Source organism: Anser brachyrhynchus, assembly GCF_964034855.1.
Source record: "Anser brachyrhynchus genome assembly, chromosome: 19".
Lineage (NCBI taxonomy): Eukaryota > Metazoa > Chordata > Aves > Anseriformes > Anatidae > Anser > Anser brachyrhynchus.
In genome coordinates this window covers 371,404-393,799 of record NC_137712.1, presented here as the reverse complement: position 1 = coordinate 393,799, position 22,396 = coordinate 371,404, and the positions used below count along the sequence as shown (strand labels likewise).

The following is a 22,396-nucleotide window of genomic DNA, read 5'->3' as shown; positions in this document are numbered from 1 at the left end:
GAGCAAATCTCCTAAGAATGGTGTCTTTTGGTTTTACAGACTGCTGACTGTAGGGATTTCAGCTTTCTACCAGTTAGTTAATTGATAAGTAGCTTTCTGTCTGTCCTCTGCTTTGTTTAGTATGGTAAAAGCTCGTTACTGTATGTGGGAAAAGGCTTTCTTAAATATGACTGACTAGAAATTGGAAAAACATTTTTGTCTCTTCTGGTTTTCCTATCAAATCAGTGTTGTTGTGCAACTTTTGGGGAGAGAAAAGGAAAATAATGGCATTCCATGGCTTTCTTTCTGTTATGTGTGCTAGTTAACTGTGTGTCTTGTAGACATCGCTTCCTGTACTACAACTAACACTATACCTAGACGTACATGTTAAACCACAGCATGCGTGCTTTAAGGGGGTTCTGGATTATGGATATCTTTAGAAAGTGTACGTGATGATATGTAGAGAGCTAAATTTGTCTGTTAAAACATTTAGCTTTTGTTCTCCTTTTATAGCATGTGTTTGTAGTTGTCACAGTAATGGTATAATTTAAAATCATAGAATCATAGAATATCCTGAGTTGGAAGGGACCCTTAAGGATCATCAAGTCCAACTCTTGATACCGCACAGGTCTACCCAAAAGTTCAGACCATGTGACTAAGTGCACAGTCCAATCTCTTCTTAAATTCAGACAGGCTCGGTGCAGTGACCACTTCCCTGGGGAGCCTGTTCCAGTGTGCAACCACCCTCTCTGTGAAGAACCCCCTCCTGATGTCGAGCCTAAATTTCCCCTGCCTCAGCTTAACCCCGTTCCCGCGGGTCCTGTCACTGGTGTTAATGGAGAAAAGGTCTCCTGCCTCTCGACACCCCCTTACGAGGAAGTTGTAGACTGTGATGAGGTCTCCCCTCAGCCTCCTCTTCTCCAGGCTGAACAGGCCCAGTGACCTCAGCCGTTCCTCGTACGTCTTCCCCTCCAGGCCTTTCACCATCTTTGTAGCCCTCCTCTGTACACTCTCCAACAGTTTAATGTCCTTTTTGTACTGTGGTGCCCAGAACTGCACACAGTACTCGAGGTGAGGCCGCACCAGCGCAGAGTAGAGCGGGACAATCACCTCCCTTGGCCTACTAGCAATGCCGTGCTTGATGCACCCCAGGACACGGTTGGCCCTCCTGGCCGCCAGGGCACACTGCTGGCTCATATTCAACTTGCTGTCAACCACGACCCCCAGATCCCTCTCTTCTAGGCTGCTCCCCAGCGTCTCATCGCCCAGTCTGTACGTGCAGCCAGGGTTTCCCCGTCCCAGGTGCAGGACCCGGCACTTGCTCTTATTGAACTTCATGCGGTTGGTGATCGCCCAGCTCTCTAACCTATCCAGATCCCTCTGCAAGGCCTTTCCACCCTCATTCGAGTCCACAACTCCTCCAAGTTTGGTGTGTTTGGTGTTTTGGCAGCAAATGCTTAAGATTATTATAGCACTTAATCAAAATATTAAGTATTAAGTAATATTAAGTAAATATAACAAATTCAAGTCTCCAGGCTAATCTGAAATACTTCATCAGCTAGTTGTTCTTTGATGCAAAGTAGTGAATGTATGACTAACAAAAATGCTGAACTGCAGCTGTTTCATAACTTACTTGCATTTGCAGAATTGCACAAACCTTTAGCCAGGCACTATGCACTGAAGTATAGGTAAAGCATACAGTGTGATGTTCATTATACACTTTATTTTGGATTTGCTAGCCTTGCTATTTCACAGGACAGCTTTATAATTGAGAATGATACAAGTTACCAGTCTTGTTTTTTCTGCACTGATTTTTTTTTTTTACTTCCAGTTTTGCAATAGTGTGAGTTTGTACAAATTTCAGTAGTGTGAATTTTGGATTGCACTCTGTGCCTGCAAATTTTCATAAATCCACAAAACAGTTTTGGATTTCTGGATTGTTAAGAATAAATGCTACTACTTCTGTGGACTGCACATCCTTATATATTTTCTGTAAGGAATTTAAACCCCACTTTCGTTAAGTGTTAAGGTACCATGGTCATAATATTTATTTTCATGAGGTCTTTCTGACAGAAGAAAATGTGTTTCCTGCTGAACTCATGGAAAACAGAGGACAATGGTAACTTACTCAGGTCAGAGAAATCTGTGGCAAAACAGAATTATTTGAACTCAGATTTTTGGGATTATTTGGGATAAGACAAATACCTGAAAAAACAGATTGCCATTTGTTTCTGCTACAGGCGTTTGAAATAATACCACACCAGCTTTCTCATTGGTATAACTTTGTCCATGTGATTTGATTGAAAGTATTCTGTCATTCATAGCATGTTATGTCACCCAATGAGGAACAAATCACATAGCATTTAAATGTTCATGCAAGTTTTAAAGCTTATATACTTGTTCTGAGCTTCAGAATTGGGTGAAGTTGAATAACCACTGATTTCAGGAGGTTTTGGATTGTGTTTCTTAAGAGCATGTTGTTAGTATCCTTTGGACTTAGATGCATCTCCAAAGTATCCATATTTATTGTCCACCTCAGTGTTATTTTCTTTTTCTCTTTCTTGGAAGCCTTGAGTAAAAAAAATAATAGGAGAAGCTTAAGGGTGAATCAAAAAAAAACATGAATATATAGGCTTGGTTTCTGTATCCTGCTGAATACTGCAGTTCCCATAAATACTTTTTCAATAAAACTTGGAAAGTTGTTGTTTAGTGGATGGAAGACTCAAAATGCATGATCTGGCTGGCACTGCTACTACATTTCAAGTTGACTTTTCGGTTGTACTTCAGCTTCCCCGTTGGTAATATTACTCCTTCTTTTTAGTTCTACAGTAAAAATTAAGAACTAGGTACTACAGTTCTTTTCGTCAATTTAAAAAAAATCACTCCCCTTTACACAATGTAATTTCCAATGAGTAATTTAATAATGGATTCCTGGGCCATGCTTTTCCTTAACCTGTGTTGTTATTTCCATGATACCATAAACTAATGAATACTGTATTGTCCACATACAATAACCAGCTGCAAAATTGGTTTTAGTGACAATGGAGAAAAGGCAGCATCACTGGAAAATGTTTTGCCTGTGGAAGCAGCTGCCCATGAGCTCACCCTCTGGAAAATATCCTGATGGCTTCACATCTTAGAGAGCTTTTTCTGTGCACAGTAGCACAAATGTAAGCCAAGGTTTGGAAAGCTAGTGCTGTGTGTTTTCTTTGGCATATGGCACATCTGAGCCTTTCCTTTGAGAGGCAAGTCTTGAAGTCTTTTGCTGAGTGGAATTTTTTGTTTCCTCTGAGCAAAGTAAATTGATTCTCATCAATTCATCTATTCCAGTCGTCACATCATACATACATAGAAAGTTCACATTGCCATTGCACAGATGAAGGCTGGTAACACTTTTAAAAAGTAAAAATAAAAAACTAGTCCTTTTTATTTTAAAAGGGGGGAGAGGGACACCATTGAACAGGTGTAGCTTAATATATATCTTAAAAAAAAAATATGGATATTGCATTCTAGATACTACATTCAGTTTAATTTATTATTGGCATCCATCAGTTTGATTTCTGACATCCTGCACCTCACTACCCACAGAAAGCCCATTTTCCTGACACTTTTCTTTGCAAATTAAAGGACCTGTGCTGACCCCCCCCCACACACACAGTTCTTTCTGTTGCGCTTGTATCTCATCAGTCCTCATCTGTATACTGTCTTGCAAAAATACTGTTTGTTCTCAAGAAATGCTTACTAGTGCTGGTAGAGATCTAGAAGGTGTTTGTACCCTTGATATGAATGAGAATAGCAACAGACTTGCTCAAAACAACTAGAAAGTAGACATGAACCAAGCTGCCATAAGCCATGGCACAGCATAGAGGCACTGAGCAAATAGGATCTTTATGGTCTTCCATACTTTTTTGCATCTGAGGCTTACTTACTACTAGGAGATGACATGAAAATAATTTGTTTTCACTGAACAGACTTAAAACACTTCCAAAGATCCAACTCTTATCACTAATTAATGCAAGCATATTAAATTTCTCTCAGGGAGGAGTGTGTTGCTTAGACATGCTCCATGCAAATCGTTATAATGGCCTTCCTTCCCTTTGAGAAAATTCTGCTTGACTAGCATAGTCACATTTTCTGTTGTTTTAATAGCTGGAATTTATTGAGAAAATTTAATGTGCTGAGGCTGTAAGAGTGTAACTGAGCCAGCTAACTATTTTTCTGAAACTGTAAGAGTGTTCTTTTCAAGGCAGGGCAAGAAAACATGGGGAAAAAAAGTCATTGATTATATACGTGCTTTAAAAGATTATGGAAAATCTGATATGGAAATGAGGCAAATTTTTATGCCGCATAAGTTATTTTCCTACTCTAAAAGAGTGTTCCTTTCATTGTTATGCAACAAAGAAACACTAGCTTCCCTATGCTGCTCATAAAACCGTTTAGGAATAGCTTAGGTTAAATTCTGCCTTTTAGCTGACCCTAAATGTTTGAGCAATCCTTTGAAGAAAAAACAGGCTGAAATAATGTTTTTGAAACACTGTAGTAATAGCTGCAGTTATCCGTGAATGAAGCACATGCAGTGATTTCTGTTCAGTCTATTTGAATGCCACGTTAACAGCAGGCTCAGTACATTTTGTACAGCATTTTCTCACTGCATTCTTAAAGGGTTTCCCTTCCAGCATCACTGAGGTCAGTGAGAGTTTTGTTAATGACATCTGAGACTAGGAGACCATGCTGTTTATCTTTTTAGCTAAATTACAGGGCCAAAAAATAGCAGCAAGGCAGGCAAAGACTTCTGTGATGCTTGGTTTTCTAACCAAGCTGTCTCTTCTTTCTGTGTCTTCTTACAGTGAATATTCTGAATACTGACTTACGAGAAATATTTAATCTGTAAACAATTCTTGCTTTCAAAAGGTACTGTATTTACTATCCCTTCCTCTCAAACTTTGGAAATAAGAATTAGCTCTTTCAAAGAAAGAATCTGGGATTTTAGGTATTAGGAGCTTCAGGCTAGCTTCAACAGAGGGCTACAATGGGCTGTTTGCTAACTTAGAAAGAACTAAAACCATATTTTGTATGTTTTTTCTGGTCTGGAGTAACAACTATAAACTTGCAGTGCTTTTGTACTCAGCACTTACATAAACAGTGAGCAGATATTCCTGAAAAGCTGTTTGTTTTTGAAAAGGATTAAATGCTTCATGTCCCACCCTCCATGCAAAGCTGCATGGGCAGATTTTGTGTCAAGACTGTCCTGCACATGGCTATGAGATGCAGTGAACTGCTGTGCTGTTATTACAGATTGCAACACAGTTCTCCCACAGAGCCAAAATTTTATCATAAATTCCAGAGGAAGTTCTCAGCTGAATTTGAAAGATGGAATGGAAACCTACTGTAAACAACCAAGAAGATAACAGTAGTGCTCTTATAAGTCAGAGAATGTTGGTAGAATAGATCGCTTACATGTGATAATGGATCTACTGAAAAGCCAGAAATGTTAGGGTGTATTTAGTTCTCAGGTTGACTTACCTCTTGCTTCTTGAAAAGGTTTTCTGAAGCTAATTTAATTTTCTGTTTGATGTTGTTGTTCACAACATTTTTACATGTAATTTTTCTGTTCTTAGTTATTTTGAAGAGGTAATTCTAATGCTTTAGAAGAACCTGTAGACTTATGTAAATGGCTGTAGATTTCACCCATTGATCATATGGTGAATTTCTGCTTTGTACATGAGAGTGTGATAGTACATTTGCTTCTTTGCAATAGCATTTCCTGTTTATTAGTCTCCTATTTTTATTTGGTAGCAAAATGAGGGACTGTTCTCTTGTTCTGTGGGTACAATTCATTATTTTACAATGCATTTTGCTGTCTTGTGTGTGTATGGTGTTGGGGGGGAGGATTATAGAAAAAACAGGTCAGATTCTTCTCAGAGTAGCACAGCAAAAGGGCAAGAGGCAGCAGTCACAAGTTTCCAGTCACATGTGGGAAATTACAGCTGCATATAAGCAAAAAGAAAAATTACTATTAGAATGGTTTGGGAGCACTGGATTAAGTTAAATCAGTCTCCATCCCTAAGCTTGACTTGGTAAGGCTGATAGCATTTTTCAGCTTCGATTTAGTGCTGCTTTGAGCATAAGATTGGACTAGATGAGCTCTGGAGGTAGGTCCCTTTTGACCTAAATTATCCTATTATTTGTGCCAGTACAAAACATGCATAAAATGTAACCAGATTGGAATGGTGAGATTCTAATTCTTCTCTTAAAAAATCGCATTGTGCTGCAATAAAAAGATTTTAGAGAATCTATGAATGTGACATACTTCTACACACATTTATCTCATCGTTATTCTTTTCTGCCTTTTAACCTCACCCACGTTCTTTGTAAACTGAGGTTAGAAAAGGAATTATGTATGTGAATTAGTACGAAGAAAAAAGTAAAATTTTTGAGATAGAACTTTAGTTTTGGAAATTCTGGGAATGTTTTCAAAAATAGAGATATCTAGTTCAGAAAGAGTGAAGTTATCACTCAGTGGAAGTACTGATTTTGATTTGAAACAAGTAATATTTGGTTAATATTTAGTTAGTAATATAACTGTCTTCTACAGATCACTTAGTAATTCCTCATATAAGAGGCAGTTTGCACACATACAGCACACTTCTTAGCCCAGTCCCTAGCAAATACATACAGAATGCATGTAGACTTTTCTCTCGTTAATCTACTTTTTTTCTTCTACCAGTTGAATTTGCACCCAAAAAAGTCTGTACAATCAAGACTTACATCAGGTTAGGTTTCTGGGTCTGCAATATTGTTTGGGCTTTTAGAGCTTTTTAGTTTTGTTTTGATTTCTTCTGTAGTTTGGGGGAAGGTGTTTCTGGGAGATGTTTTAGAAGGATGTTGGGTCAGACCTCTATGACACTATTCATAGCTGTTCTTCTAACATTTTAGTTAATGTGTATGTTCTGTGATGTTTTAAGATGTTTTTCAGTCATTCATAGGAATTGAATACTATGTCTTTTTGTGGCAAGTGTCAGAAAGTGTATGCTGACGGCATTGTTACTGAACCATGAGAATATGTGAATTGAATGTTAAGTTGCAATGTTGTAAAAAGCTGCAGGTTCACAAAAAGGTGTCTCAAGGGCTCATGCATTACAGTTGCTATGTGCTATTGCGTCCATGGATTCTGCCTCAGTAGAAGCTTTTTAGAGTGTAATTTCAGAATGATTCTATTTCAGTTCTAACAGAAGATTCAAGTATTTCTGCTTAGCTTGCTTCTGCTTTTAAATGACTTTTTTTAATGATGAAATGTGATCTGTTGCTAACTGAAGTTTGTGACATCGATAGCCATGAGATTTTGAGATAGCCAGAGAAAGGAGCTGATATGAGTGGGTTTTAGTAGAGCCGTGTCTCAAAGCAGGTAAACTAATATGTGGCTACAAAATATGTTTCGACCATGTTTGTATCAACTAAAAAAAAACTAGGTAATGTGTACCCACCTTTAGATGACAGCTCTCTTTACACGATATACAAAAATCACTTTAAGGACTGCTGCTTTGAGATGCCTCCATTGCCCTACACCTTAATACAATCTGGAATGCTTAGCAGAGTCTTAGCAAATTATATACACTGTTGTGCACAAATATTTTTTTCTTAATTCATACGGAGTCATTAAGTTTTGGGATGCAAAAAGACTGATTTAGTCAATGTGCTAGAACTTAGTTATATTTTGCTTTAAGTTCATGGTTTAAACTGTGCTTTCCCCTTTAGAATACACGGCTTCCTGCAGAATCTGATCTGCGCTTTGTTCTTTCAGTAGAAGTGAGAATACTGAAGACTATATAAAAAGACTTATACTGTAAATTGGTATGACAGTATTTAGGTTGCATCCACTTCATTATTATTTATCACTACTGGCAGTGGCTATGTGTTTGTGTAAATTTTGTCTGAATTGCTTGCAAACTTCTTTTCAAAGTTACAGTATTACAAATTTAAGCACTTCGTACTTCCTGCAGATTAAGCATGCAGTCATGTATTTTTTAGGAAAAAAAAAGTAAAACTTCTTTGTTAAGAGTGAATGAAGTTACACTTTCTTGTATTATTTAGTTTGGGTATGTCTGTCTGGCATATGGCTCCATGAAGAGTCAGAAGAGCACCAAGTCTCCTTTATGTATACAGCGATTGCTCTCACTAATCTCAGATCTTAGTCTCAGGGAGCTGTTTTAACCAAGGACATGTCAAAGATGACAGTGTGTTGTTATAACTCTGGCTTAGCAGACTACGTATTCTGCTTCCCTAAAAGGTGAAGTACTGTGCATTAGGATTTTGTTCCTTCTTATGAGTTGTGGTTTAACCGCAGCAGGCAGCTAAGTACCTCACACCCACTCGCTCATTCTCCCCAGGTGGGATGGGGGAGAGAATCAGAGAGGTAAAAGTGCAAGAACTCATGGGTTGAGAGAAAGACAGTTTATCAGGTAAAGCAAAAGCTACGTGTTCAAGCAAAGCAAGGAATTCACTCAGTACTTCCAATCAGCAGGCAGACACTCAGCCACTTCCAGGAAAGCAGGGCTCATCACACGTAAAGATTTCTTGGGAAGACAAATGCCATCACTCCAAGTGCCCCCCCTTCCTCCTATAATCCAGCTTTTGTTGCTGAGTATGACACTATATGGTATGGAATATCCCTTTGGCCAGCTGGGGACACCCCAAACTCCTCACTGGCAGAGCAGTATGACAAGCTGAAAAGTCCTTGATTCAGGGTAAGCACTGCTCTGCAGCAATGACAAACATTGGTGTGCCACTATTTTCCTCAAAAATCCAAAACAGCCTCTACAAAGAAAATGAACTCTATCCCAGCCGAAGTCATGACAATGTCCATGCCTTACGCCATACCATTTACGTCATGCTCAGGTCCCACACTTTCCAATACATCCTCATTAATCACCACCCTTTGGTTAATACACAGATTTCATTTCCTTAATCTGTGTACCACTGTGGGCACTATGATCTGCATCAGAGCCCTGATCAACAAAAAGCATAGCTAGGAGTACTCAAATTAATTTTACACACACCACAGAGTTTCTCTGCTCCTTCCCAGCATTCACTCAGTTGAACTATTAAAATAAATTAGATTTAAATATCCTCAGAAAAGGCAAGTGTTTCCTCCACCTCTTCATTTAAGTGCATTCAGAAAGTTACTGAAGTAAACAGATAAGCCTTGCATTGTGCTTTCATAGTACCTTTTGTGAGTTTTCTTACAGAATTATCATTCAATTATCCAGAGTTCAAAACTAAAACTTTCCATGCTCAGTGATTTTTCAGTTTTTTCCAAACTTGATGATTTTATGTTGAATATACTTCCCAATTGGTGTTTGTCCTTTGTTTGCAGTTACTTTCTATTACTTTCTAACTGTCTACAGCTGTAAACTAAGTTTATAAACCATAGTGATATGAGTGAAACTGAAAGGCGTGTGTTGATAAAGTGCAGTTGGGTACCATGCAAGAAATGTTATGAATTCATTTTGGCCTTATTCCTGCCTTTTTTTTTTTTTTCCTTGCCTACTTGATAAAGGTAAAAGTACTGCACAGCCAAGACCAACTCTGCAAAATACTTGCCTACAAAATATTTAGTGAGAGGTATATTTCTGATGATGAAGATAGTTGACATCTTGCCACACTTGACTCCTTTATATAACATGCTTCTTTATCAACCAAGAACAACATTTTGTCTAGTTAGCCAGTGCTTTGGAGAAGAATAATCAGGATTTTTAGCAGCTACAATAATCACCATTTTCCTGTATTTGCTGAGAGATCCAAGGCCTTGGCAAGTAACCATGCGACTTTTTTCAACAAATAAATTAATAAATCATACCCTTTTTCTTACACCTTTGGAAATTATCTCATAATCAAAGCCAAAACATAATTTCCCTTCGTGTTTTACCAAATACAGCTTGAAGCCTCAGCAAATACATGTAATAATGTCTTAATGTAGTAAATAGTGGCAGACCTAGAAGGCAGTACAGTGCAGTGCTGAACTGTTCATTGTGGCCAGAGGCTGTTGTACTTGCTGTCAGTTACACCCAGACTCCCTTCACTCTCATCAGTAGTTCGTGGCAGATGAGTGTCTGTTTTTTTAGTGTCATTGTTATGGTTCTGCAAATTGCTCATAGTAGACATCAGGTTATGTATTAAGTCCACATGAGCAAAACCTTTTCTGTCCGTTTTTTTAAAAGATACAGAATTAAAACACTAATGACATTTTTGAACATGTTAATTTCAAGCTCTCTTTTATTTAATGGGCCCAGAATATAATAGTGGTCAAGAGTTGCTGGCTGTTCTGTTCATTAATAATTATGCAACTATTTCTGTATGAAACACTAGATCAATTGATCAGATGATTTGTTTGTTTCAGGAATTTATCTCTTGGACTTAATCTACATTGATTCTGCATATCCTGCTTCAGGCAGCATTATGGAGAATGAGCAAAGGTCCAATCAGATGAACAATATTCTCCGAATAATAGCTGATCTGCAAGTCTCCTGTAACTATGGTTGGTAACTTTTTTTACACCTAGTAGTCTTAACTAAAATTTTTATAATACAAAAATGTGATAACAGGTTTCTGCCCTGTGTAAAGGCAACACAGGATGCTAACATTAGTGGAGTTGGACAATAACTGCTATAGCTTCCCTTTCTGTATAGTTACTGGTAAATCAGGCAAATGAGCACGTATTCTAAATTTTGAGAGTTGTGACAGAAGTTGTGCAGAGTATACTGGTATGTGTATGGACTAGAAGTGGCATGTTTTCAAACACAGCTGAAAGTACAGACAGAATTATCTCAATATCTTTCCTTTTATTTGCAGTAGATAGGATGTTTTTGGAGTGTACAATATGTTAATTTCATCCTCAATGTTAGTATCCTGACGTTTACAAAATGAAATACAGATATTCTAATCTATATAACAGTTGTTAAATTCCGTGTTAAATTTTTCACATATCTCAGTTGGTGAGGAAGATGAGGGCTGCTTCTGTTTGTTAAAAAGATTTTGCTCTGAGGTTGATTTCTGCAATTTTAGCCTGTTATGTGAAGCCGTATGTCAAGAAATGTGCTTTTTTCAGGCTCTTGATGAATACAGAGCATACTGTTGACGACTTACCATGAATTTCCATTTCCATTGCTTGAACATGGAACTATCTGGAAAACCTTGACAGCAGCTGTACAATTTAATTGAATAAATTCAGAACATTTAAATGGTACATTTTTGGAGCGTTTTGAATCAAAAAAATTAAATCTTAGATTATGAAAGAATGAGATATTACTCGCGTATGCTTAAGTATCCCTTGTCCTTTGTTGTAGATTTTGATATTATAAACTATTTAAAGCTAGGAATTAGGCATAATAATGTATGAGTCTGAAAAGCTAGATTGTTCAGCTGTCATGTTTTTATTGTGACTTTCATTTTGTCTGAATACTTCGACAAAGAAACCTCCTCACTTCACTGACCCTATCTTTTGGCAGTTGTGACAGTTTCCTTCATTGCTATTTATTAATTTTGAATGCTTTTGTTAAAATCAGAATGAAAATTAAAATGTGTCCTTGAAGAAGCAATCTTCTGTAATAACGTGTACCTTTAAAACATTTGTTTTTATGAAAGCATAAAAATCACATAGTACGAGACCCATGTGTTGCTGTCCATACACCATACCCTCAAAAGATTTTTCTTTCTGAATTTAGTATCTTTGTATCTTAAGCATTGTAATTTTTGAAGTCTTCTCACCTTGTGCATATGAGAATCAGTAACAGCCATTGTTGCAGGCTTTAATTTCCCCCACAAAAGTTAGTACAAACTCCAGGCAGTGCTTGCATCAAAGTAACTCTTCTCTGCTTTTGACGCAGCATATAATATCATCCTGTAATCTTCCTGATGATGAAATGCATCTGTGTCTTCTTTAACAACTGAGCATCACTTTTGCTTAATCAAATATTAAACATCCTTTTAGAGTCCAAGCAATAGTTCTGCCTGATTTATTCTTTAGGAAATATCACATTCTATGTGTACATTGAGATAACCATGAGAACCAGGAAAAAAAATATTTATTTTAGATGATGGGAATATTCATCTTGTTTTGTTTTAACACTACAGATCATCTCACAATACTGCCCCATGTGCAAAAGTATTTGAAGTCTGTCCGTTACATAGAAGAACTTCAGAAATTTGTAGAAGATGACAATTATAAGTAAGTACTATTCTTTCCTTCAGGTTTGGGGAATTTAAAGGAAAGATCACATGGATGTTAGTTTGATTCATAGCTGAACAAAAAGCTGTTGACAGAAGATGCTGTGGGGTTTGTCTGGAGTTCTTCATATTTTATTAACAGAGTTGGTAATACCAAGATAGCTGAATAAAATCCAGAATGACTGTTGTCCTTTATGACTCTAACCAGATTTCCAAAATACCTTTGTACAAGTTAAAAGCAGATGAAAATCTAATCTTCACTCTATTATACAATGTTTGTATTCTGGAAATTTTGTTCAGAAACACTAGAGCCATATCTAGGATGTCCAGAATTGACTCTGTGCTATTGTAAACTGTACATAAAAGACATCTCCCAAGCAAGAAGCCATAGGACAAGAGGAAATGGCCTCAAGTTGCACCAGGGGAGGTTTAGGTTGAATATTTGGAAAAATTTCTTCACCAAAAGGGTTGTTAAGCATTGGAACAGGCTGCCCAGGGAAGTAGTTGAGTACCATCCCCAGAGGTATTCAAGAGACATGTAGATGCAGTGCTTGGGGACGTGGTTTAGTGGTAGGTTTGGCAGTGCTATGATAACAGTTCGACTTGATGATCTTAGAGGTCTTTTCCAACCTAAATGATTCTGTGTTTCTGTCTTCCAAATTCAAATTACTATCTGAATTACTATTAAGCTGGTACTTCAGTTATAAATCGGACAATTTGGGGGAGTTGAGAAAGAGCCAACTCTCACAATGGTGTGAAGTAGACACCATAGAGCACATTGATTTTAAATCTTGCAGCCGAAGTTTTATGTAACTCAACCAAGGTAGATGCAATGCTATTTAATTAGCTATTGACAAATACAGTACATCTATTTAGATGAGCAGAATTAAAAGTGTTCAAGGCAACCAGATGTTCAGTAATAGGAGGATGGCATGAAAGATTTTAGAATATGTTTTGGAGAAAAACGTTGATTTCTTTCAAAACCAGTCTTAAAACCAGTCTTGTTACCAGTTTTAGTAAATACTTCAGTTAGTGCCTCGTCTCAAAAGTTACGTGTATCTAGACCATATGCTAATAAAAGTGTTGGAAGGGTTCATCAAAGTAAAAGGTGATTGGGATATCACAGAAGAGTTAGAGTCCATCTGAATTAACAGTGACATAAAAAATCAAATTAAATATTTATTCTAATAAGTATTTATGGTGTTGATCTGTAGATGTCCCTCAGAAGTGAGATACAGCCATGAAAAGACAAATTCATGCATACTCTCTATCAAATATAATATTTCTAGGAAAAATTAAATTTTTAATACTGCTTCACAAGAAGCTGGTGAGACCTTGAATGGAGTGCTCTATGCGTTTCTGGTCATCCGTGCTTAGAATGGATTTGAAAAAAAAAAAAAAAGATGGTGTGTTGAGAATAAAGTCTGTCTTGTAACACCAGATTTAAGGAAAGCCTGGGAAAGCAAAAGTGGAGGTAACAGAATCGCTATATGTAAATACAACTGGGTAAAAGTAGGAAGGGTAAAGAGCAATTTAAACTGCTTTGTAATGGTAGCACAAGAATAAATGAATACAAAAAATTATGAGCTCAGCATTGAAATATGGTTTTTAACTATCAGTAATGGAATTCTGGAATAGTTTCTTAATCAGAGTAGAGACACAAATAATTAGATAAGTTTGGGTTGAAACGTGATCAGTTAATGAAATGAAGACTGTTGGCTGGTATCTGTGAAAGCAGAAGAACAGTTTCAGTGAGTCAGAAGATTGTATATTCCCAACGTGGGAATACCTGCTTAGTTTATATGGTTCTCAGTGTCATGCACATACCAGCATAAAGAATGACCTACTCTAACCATTCTGTATTTCTCTGCAATTATAGCTGACATTGCTGTCATACAAATGCAAAATCATACTTAGATTGTTCAAGGAAATAAAATGCATTGCCATAAGAGACACCCCCACCGCCCCCCCTTAAACAAACAAACAAAAAAAAAAAAACCGCTATTGAGCATATATTGAGACAAGTGTTTTTTCTTTGTTTTTGCACATAACTGTAGTTGTTAACTCCAGTTGCCGAAGTTCGTAGAATGGCCTGGGTTGAAAAGGACCTTAAAGATCAGCTAGTTTCAACCCCCCTGCTCTGGGCAGGGTTGCCAACCGCTAGAGCAGGCTGCCCAGAGCCGCATCCAGCCTGGCCTTGAATGCCTCCAGGGATGGGGCATCCACAGCCTCTCTGGGCAACCTGTTCCAGTGCCTCACCACTCTGAGTGAAAAACTTCCTCCTAATTTCTAACCTAAATCTCCCGTCTTAGTTTAAATCCATTCCCCCTTGTCCTATCGCTACCAACACACATAAGCAGGCGTTCCCCCTCCTGTTTATACCCTCCCTTCAAGTACTGGAAGGCCGCAATGAGGTCTCCCCGGAGCCTTCTCTTCTCCAATGCCCCCCCCGCCCCCTCCCCCAGTGCATATTAATATAGATATTCTACAAGGCAGGAAAATGGTAGCGTTCACAGATTTTGACTGGGAAAATGAGAAACTAAATGACCTGTTAATCATCACATGCTGTCCCTCAGAGAACCCCAGATTCTTCTACTTAACTCTGTTTCAAACCATTGCACATACAGAGCTATTCCTCAGCCAATTCTGTTGATGTAAATTCTTGGGATAAGTGTTTGTGGAACTTCACTTTTCCTGAGAGAATGATTCTAAAAGTGGAATAACACAGACAAAGCATTCTTTTTGAATTGGTACAAGAACTGCTTTGAATATTATCAGGACATATATCAAATGGAGAGAAAGTCTTCCAAAACTTGACCCCTTGTTTGGGGTAAACTCCAGCAGAAGTTCAGCAAAAGAATCTGAACTAGCACTGGGTAGATCACTTCAAAATATACTTGGCTGTGGTTTTGGCAGGTTTGTGCTTTTGTGTCCAGCTGATCACAGATACTAAGAATAGTGATGTTTCTGCAGGAAAATGACTTGGAACAAAATAATTTATCTGTGTGATGTTTTCATTGCCAATTATACTTGCTTTGTGGAATTAGAATTCCTACCAGAGTACTGATGATAGAATGCGTATGTCCACCTTTTTTTTAGTCTTGTGATATTGTATATTTTTCACAAATAAAGATGCATTGTGCAATAGAGGCACATTGAACGTTTGCATTGTGCACAGCCTTGTGAAAAGGTCAGGTGATCTAAGATTTGTGTTAAGATTTTTGTCTGTGATTTAAATCTCAATGTTAAAATTTAATAAGTGGCCATTATTTACTAATTTCTGACAACTGTCATTAAAGTCACATACAGAGCAAAATTAAACTGAGTAACAATTTATAAAAGTGAAGAATTCTAGTTTCTATAGGCTTTACAGCTCCGGGGCCTGATGCAAAAAAGTGTTTGTGTTGCTTTATTTGATTTTTAGAGAGACTTGCCTCATGGCTTTCATTAACTCTAATATCTTAGTAAAAATAGATTAAACAAGTGGTTTCTATAAGTTTATCACACCATGACATAATATTTGGAGAAACTACAAGTCATGAGTAACTCCAGTTTAAATTTGAAAATCATTTTAACCTTAGCAGCGACCTTGCTGATAATGCTGTAAGGTATTTGATGCATCTTACAGATCATTATGTACTTTTATTTGTACATTTTTAAGTACAGTTGTTTGTGAGAAAGAATATCTCAGTCAAATTTCACAGTTTTTTTTCTAGGCTTCACTATGGCTGGGAAAAACTGGACTGAATTCACAAGAGGCATTAAAAGGAGGGAAAGATTTGGTTCTTAGCATAAGAAATGTTACTGCAGTTTGTATACATTGGTCTTTTTTGGAGAATCTTGACCTTATTCTACCAAGTTTGTTTCATCAGAATAAAGCTTTAGGTACAAGCCTGTATTTGTCAAAACTTAACACATCTGCCCTTAAAGAAATCTATTCCTTTTCTGCTTGTGTATTTTGTTTTGAGTATTTGATTTCACATTTTCCTCTCAGTTGTCCCTAATAGCATTTTTCCCTTCACAGCATTTTCTGGTCCCCTGCCAAAAGAAACTTTAAGCTTTAAAAAAGCTAAGTGTGCTAAGATTTTATAGTGGGAAGGAATCTTCTACCTCTTTCTCTTTTCAGTGACTGCTCTTTTTGAGCCAGGGACAGTATTAGTATACTCTGAAGAGGCTGCTTGATTTCTGGGAGGAAGAACAGAACTATCTCAGTACCAGGATGTCGGAGAGAAGCTTAGATAGTTGCCCTACAATGTATTGGCAGGATCCCAACACACATTGCACCAAATGAGAACTTCAGTTACACTGAAAAGGAAAATTTGGCAGCCACTTTGTATAAACAAAGCTTTTCTCTTCAATTTTTTGTGCCAGTCTAATTGCTTGCTTTTGGTTTGTGCTTGTCAGCAAGTAGGAATACTCCAGAAAACCCCTGACAATGATGTCATTTCCTATAAATAATAGATTTTTCTTGCTCAGCCCATATACTGTTCTCTGCAGAAGATGAGAAATTAAATATGCTGGTTACAAGACTGAAGGGGAAAAATAGGAACCAAAACATCAGGATTCCTTCCAATTATATTCAAAATATATTGCTAATCATCATTTTCTCAGGGAATCACCAACAACCAACAGGTTTCAGAGATACCATGATGCAACTACTGCAGAATCTTCTTCCTCCCCCAGGAGTGTAAGAAGTGATCTGAGGAGAGTGCTTGTCCCCAGGTATGCAGTTTTTCCCTGAGCTAGACAACAGTATCCAAACACTGTGGCGTTATGCCACGTCATTTTGTAACCTGCCATGCCTTGCAGTGGTTCCAAAACAATTCTTTTTGCTGAACTCTCAGAATGATTATGTCAGACCCGGTATTCTCCACACCTTATTCTTGGTCCTTGTTAGGATAAATAGGCATGTTTTCTCCATTCACCTTCTTACTCAATCCTTCACCTCTGTCTTTCCTTCAGAGTTACTTTACTGTAATCAAGAAAGACAGTCTGGGGAAAGGAGGCTGTGCCTTACTGACAGCCATAGAGAAGTCTTGGCTGAGAATCCAAATTAAGAAGTTTTAAAGGGTGTTTTTAAACCTGTAAGCTTAAAGAAGCAATTCTATAAAATAGGCAACATCAGAGTACAGCAAACCCAAGACAAGATATTTCTGAGGTTTTCTTTAAAAAGGTTGATACCAGTTTGCCTAAATGTCTTAAAATTGTATTTAAATAAAATTAGTTGGAGAAGTAAGGAACCAATTAATTCTCCTTTGATTTTTTATCAGTGTAACAATGCTTGTATTCAATCATTTGACAACAAAATGCCTCCAACAGCTGCTTTGAAACTGGGTTTGTTTGCTTTGTAAAATAATTTCTCAGAACAACTTCTAAACATATTAGCTATCAGAAATTGCTGCCAAAAATCATGTTAATAAGTTTTTTTAGACAGTTATTTCCTACCAGTTAAGATGAAGACCTTCTGCATAAGTCTTTTCCTTAACTTGTACTTAACAACACAAAATTCACATGATAGGACCCTAAAAAAAATAAAAATCACATGATAGGACCCTACTTACAAGAAGAGACCTCAGTAGCTTCTTTTTCTATTTTTCCATAATGAAGTGGATTCCCATGTGATTAACATCTTTATCATGTTCTGAGTTTTATAACTTCCTCATTACTGGCTTCCTGGAGACGCATGTTGCCACTTAGTCACTGAAATCATGTTAGAGGAGAGGAAAGTCTGGAGAAGAATAATTCGTTACCTACTTTGAACATAACTTTGAACAGTTAAAAGAATCTAGCAATATCAGAAGAATATAAATTCTAAAATGTGAAAAAGGACTGTGGGTTTGTTTAAATAACTTCACAGTAAAACATAGTTGATATTTGAACACTGTGAAAAATGAACTGGGAGGTATTTCCAATAAAAATCTGTATACGTGAAGGACAAGGTAGGAAGGAAAAAGGTAGTTAGGCCCTACACGATATTTTGAAATGCTGTCATAGGGTCCTTCCCTCACCCCCCTCTTTATGGTTTTATTTAAAGTTAAGCGTGTTAAGTGGGTGTTTAATGCTGTGCAGTGACATCAGTTATTTCCTTTGGTTCTCTTCCTATTCCATTAAACTTTACTTAACAGTGTCGTCTTCTGTACTTCTGCTGTCAAACTGGTACAGAACAGAGAGAGAACTGTCAAGTTAAGAGTGCATTGACTTTAGAGGTGGCAGAAGTCATATGCACTAGAAGATCAAGACATGAGGAGGGATGTATAGCATTATAATTTCGTTAAAATAATCTTTTTGAGTATTAAGCGCTTGCTATTAAGCTTTGGTCATCTCTCCCCTCTTATGCTTCTTTTCTATAGGTTATAGTAACTAATATTTTTAAATCGCTTTTCCTGATTCCACATTTCCACAAGATAACGGAATAAATTCCCTTTTCATGCGCGGAGAATAAAATGTTTGCTATTAGGTTTCTCTAAATTTACTGACTTTTGTAAGGGTTTTTCTTTTTTTTTTTTTTTTAAAGTGAAAGTCTAGGAAATTATATTTTTACATTAATGGGGAGTATACAATATCAATTTCCATTTCTGCTTTCATAGGCTTTCCTCCCAGTTTCTTTCTTGGATCTAACAGGTAGTGATTTACTTTTAAAATGTATTGCTTTGTTACATAATGAAATAAATGACATTTCCAGCAAAGTAAAATTTCTGCTTACCACTGCCAAAATAATTACTTTAATCAGATTCTTTCAACTTTTATTGAGAAATTGTACTGTTAATTTGTCTAAACATTTGTTTTTTTCCAGATTATCATTAAGAATTGAGCCAGGTAACAGCTCTCCTCGACTGGTTTCCTCTAAAGAAGATCTTGCAGGTATAAAAGTTTATTTGAAAGTTTGAGTAAGAAAATAATGTTAATTACAGAAGTCTACTGAAGTGTACAGGAGAGCCCATTAATCGTTTTCAAATATGGGCTTTTGTTGCAATTACAAAATTATCTTTTAAAGACTGTTAGAAAATTGTTCCCTTTCTGTGCATATGGCCATTTTCAGAACACCATTGGTCAAAAACACCACTCTTCTGATACTTGTTAAAAATCTGATTTTTACTACAAATTTTTACAGGGCCCACTTGTACTTGGGTTAGCATTTTCCTTTGTCTTATATAATTGCCTTACAGTGACAAATTGAATCCCACATGACAGGACTGATTTTGCACATATCAGCATTCATTTGGCTAGGCAAAACAAATCCGTTGATCTTGAGTAAATGAAAGCAATTCTTTTGTTTTCATTCTGATCAGACACTACCACCTCAGCTTATTATGGTTTACTCCATAGTCATAGCTCTTTCTTTTTTTCTTAAGAATAAATAAAAATAAATTTGATTTCAGAAGTAAGACTTAATTTGTGGAGATTGCAGATCAGGGGTATACTGAGTAATTTGCCTTTCTGGGTGGCAAAGAAGCAGCATTTTTGGTATGATTTATTAGTAAGTATTGTATCTTTAATAAAAAGAAGAAAACCTGTTGGTTTTTTTTCTGCTTTGATAAAAGCCCAGTTACAGCTCAGTGCATCTAGAACTAATCCCTGGAACTGACCAGTGCAAATCGCCAAGTGGCATAAATAGATTCCCATGTAGATTTCCCACTAACCTTATTATTGGATAAGAGTCTACTGCAGGACCATCATTCCCAGTAGTATTGCTATGAAGTTCTAAGTCCACTAGCAGTTCAGATGTATTTCAGTAACATGAGTCATCAATAGGATATTCCTGATTTGTGTATAAACAACTGGGGTTTGAGGAGAACTCAGAATGTTTGTTAGCACTGGAACAGAAAATAGATTCGTTGTATGGTTGTGGGGGTTTTTCATTTTGTTTTGTTTTTACAAATGTTTGCATTTTCAATAGCATTTAATAAGCGAGGCAGGAAGAATTCTTTCAGTATAAACAAATCAATGCAGTGAGTAATACAGGAAATTCTCTTTTCAGGTTTCTGTGTAAACCGAGGCACAAATTTGAGACAATTTCATTGTGTAAAGGGGGAGGACACACAATAGAAAGATTCATGTGAATGATCTGATCCATTGAATAGGTTACTTTATCTCTTAACTGTGAAAATAGATCATGATGAGAAATATTTTTTTAAGAAATGCCTACAAAGATAACTTGTAGGGTATGCACGTACAACTCTTGTGTCTTTTTAAAATCTTCTAGATAGTAGTTGATAATGTTTTGGCCTTGGACATCCTCTGTCGTCAGAATATATTGAAGTAGAGGTATAAAATAAAATTTTTCATAATCTCACTTTTCTTCCACCTAAACACTTACACAAAGACTCCTCTTCATACTGATTACTGCTATGAACATGCATCAATGAGCAGTGCTTCTTAGAATTTCCAATTGGACTGAACATAGGAAGTGTTATATTGGCACTGGTTTTCTAAAAACCGTCTGAGAAAAGGAGCTAAGCATGTGTAACATTCTTAGTTAGATTATTTAATTTACAGATGAAGAGAAATGTAAATATTTCTATGAACAGACTAAACAAACATCAGAATATATAAAATGTACTTAGGAGCCATTATCACAAAATCTCTTCTATTTTAATCTGTTAAGCTGAACGGCCTGTTTTCTGTCTCACCATGCTAAATCATATGTTAAAAAAAAAGTTTTTAAAAACAAAAGAGTACATTTCTCATCTGGCAAGCAATTTAATTTTGCATTCAAAATGTCTTTTTTTCATACCAAATGAGAGAGACAGTTTAAATGAGAAAGAAGGAGGGGAAAAGAAAAAAAAAAAAGGAAGATGTTCGTAATGAAAGGAATAAAATAAATATGGGTGTTCTTCCTCCACCTCCTGACTGTCTATATTGGCTGCTGTGAGTCCCTTCGTCCCTTCCTAAGTGTCCAATGGGCAGTATAGGAAAAGTATGGTTTGTCTCAGGTTGTGAATTCCATTCCTGGAGTCAGATACGTTTAATCTGATCTTCAGTCTACACTGTTTAAAGGAAAACGAAATACAATCTGCAGAAAAAATAACTTGGAAGAAAACATTTCTGCAGGAAGGTGCTCTCTCCATTCCTCTTCAATGCTCAGTTCTATTAATTGCTGGGTAAAATATAAGAAAGTTAGTTCATATGAGGAATTTTTCGTAACTCTGTTAAGTTCATAAGGTGTTCTTGGTTAACACTTCGTACAGACATGTCAAGCTTGATACTGTTTTTGTGAAGATAATTTTTTTCATACTTGAAACTTTAAGTAATTGGTTCTCTTCGTTGTATTTTATGCATTAAAGGCAGACATACAAGTGGGATTTTGGTTTTGTTGGCTTTTACTTTGTATTGCTCACTTTCAGATGCTTTATACCAGGGTTATGAAGTTAACATTTCATTAGGATGATTTTGGAAGTTCAAACTTCAGTCATAGCAGCATGATATCATCACCAATACTGTATAATTGTTAATTGAGGGCTTAGACTTCATTAGAGCTGTAATGGAAGGCAAATAAAAATACAGTTCTAAAGCCAGAAACAAGAGCTTTGAACTGTCCTGAGCCAAGCAAGTAATATGGCTTTATACTGCAACGCACATAGCTGGAGTCCACAAATACTGACTGGGTCAATGCTGAGGTGAATAGGAAATTGTAGGTTATCTAGCAGTATTAGGAGAGAATGAATTTTCACCTCTGAATCTGCAGTGCCCCTACATGCTCTGTAAGGTTGCTTTATTCAGAATGGTGAATAGAAACCAAGTCTTGAGTCATTTCTGTTGCTTAGTTTTTCTGTTAGTATTTCCTTCAACAGATTGACATGCTTGTAGACTGCTGTTTCTTGCTCAGCTGGAGAGTTCTCATTTACTGCCAGTTAGACAATGAATGCCACCAGCATTTTGTAAAATCCAGTTGGATTTTTTCGCCTATGTGACTGCAAAAATGCTACTAAAGGCATTTATTAGGCTTCAATGGCTACTTAGGCTTCAATGTACTTTATTGAAAAAAAACAAATTAGTTCCCGAGGAAGGTTAGTTAAGTAAGTTATTATGAATTCACATCAAAATTTAATTAAGCATGAAGGCAGTAATTTATTATTTATTTCACAACATTAATAAGTGTAGTCATCCCCATTAGTCTTGAATAATTCCAATGTAAGATATGCAAGTACTAGTAATGACTTATTTGACCATGGAGAATTAAAAATAGCACATTCTA

General features: G+C 36.7%; 1 protein-coding gene across 4 annotated transcripts in view; it reads left to right on the top strand.

Annotated features, from left to right (window-relative positions):
• The window catches only part of RALGPS1 (Ral GEF with PH domain and SH3 binding motif 1), a 110,041-nt gene that overhangs the window by 66,446 nt on the left and 21,199 nt on the right, over window positions 1-22,396 (top strand). For 3 of the 4 annotated variants that reach the window (XM_080561720.1, XM_080561722.1, XM_080561721.1), the window contains 3 exons: window positions 10,376-10,513; window positions 12,109-12,202; window positions 18,995-19,062. In XM_080561720.1, coding sequence (XP_080417846.1) covers window positions 10,376-10,513; window positions 12,109-12,202; window positions 18,995-19,062 — 300 coding nt within the window. Of the gene's footprint in view, window positions 1-10,375; window positions 10,514-12,108; window positions 12,203-16,812; window positions 16,924-18,994; window positions 19,063-22,396 lie in introns of all 4 variants that reach the window. The other variant, XM_080561719.1, reaches the window with a different exon arrangement.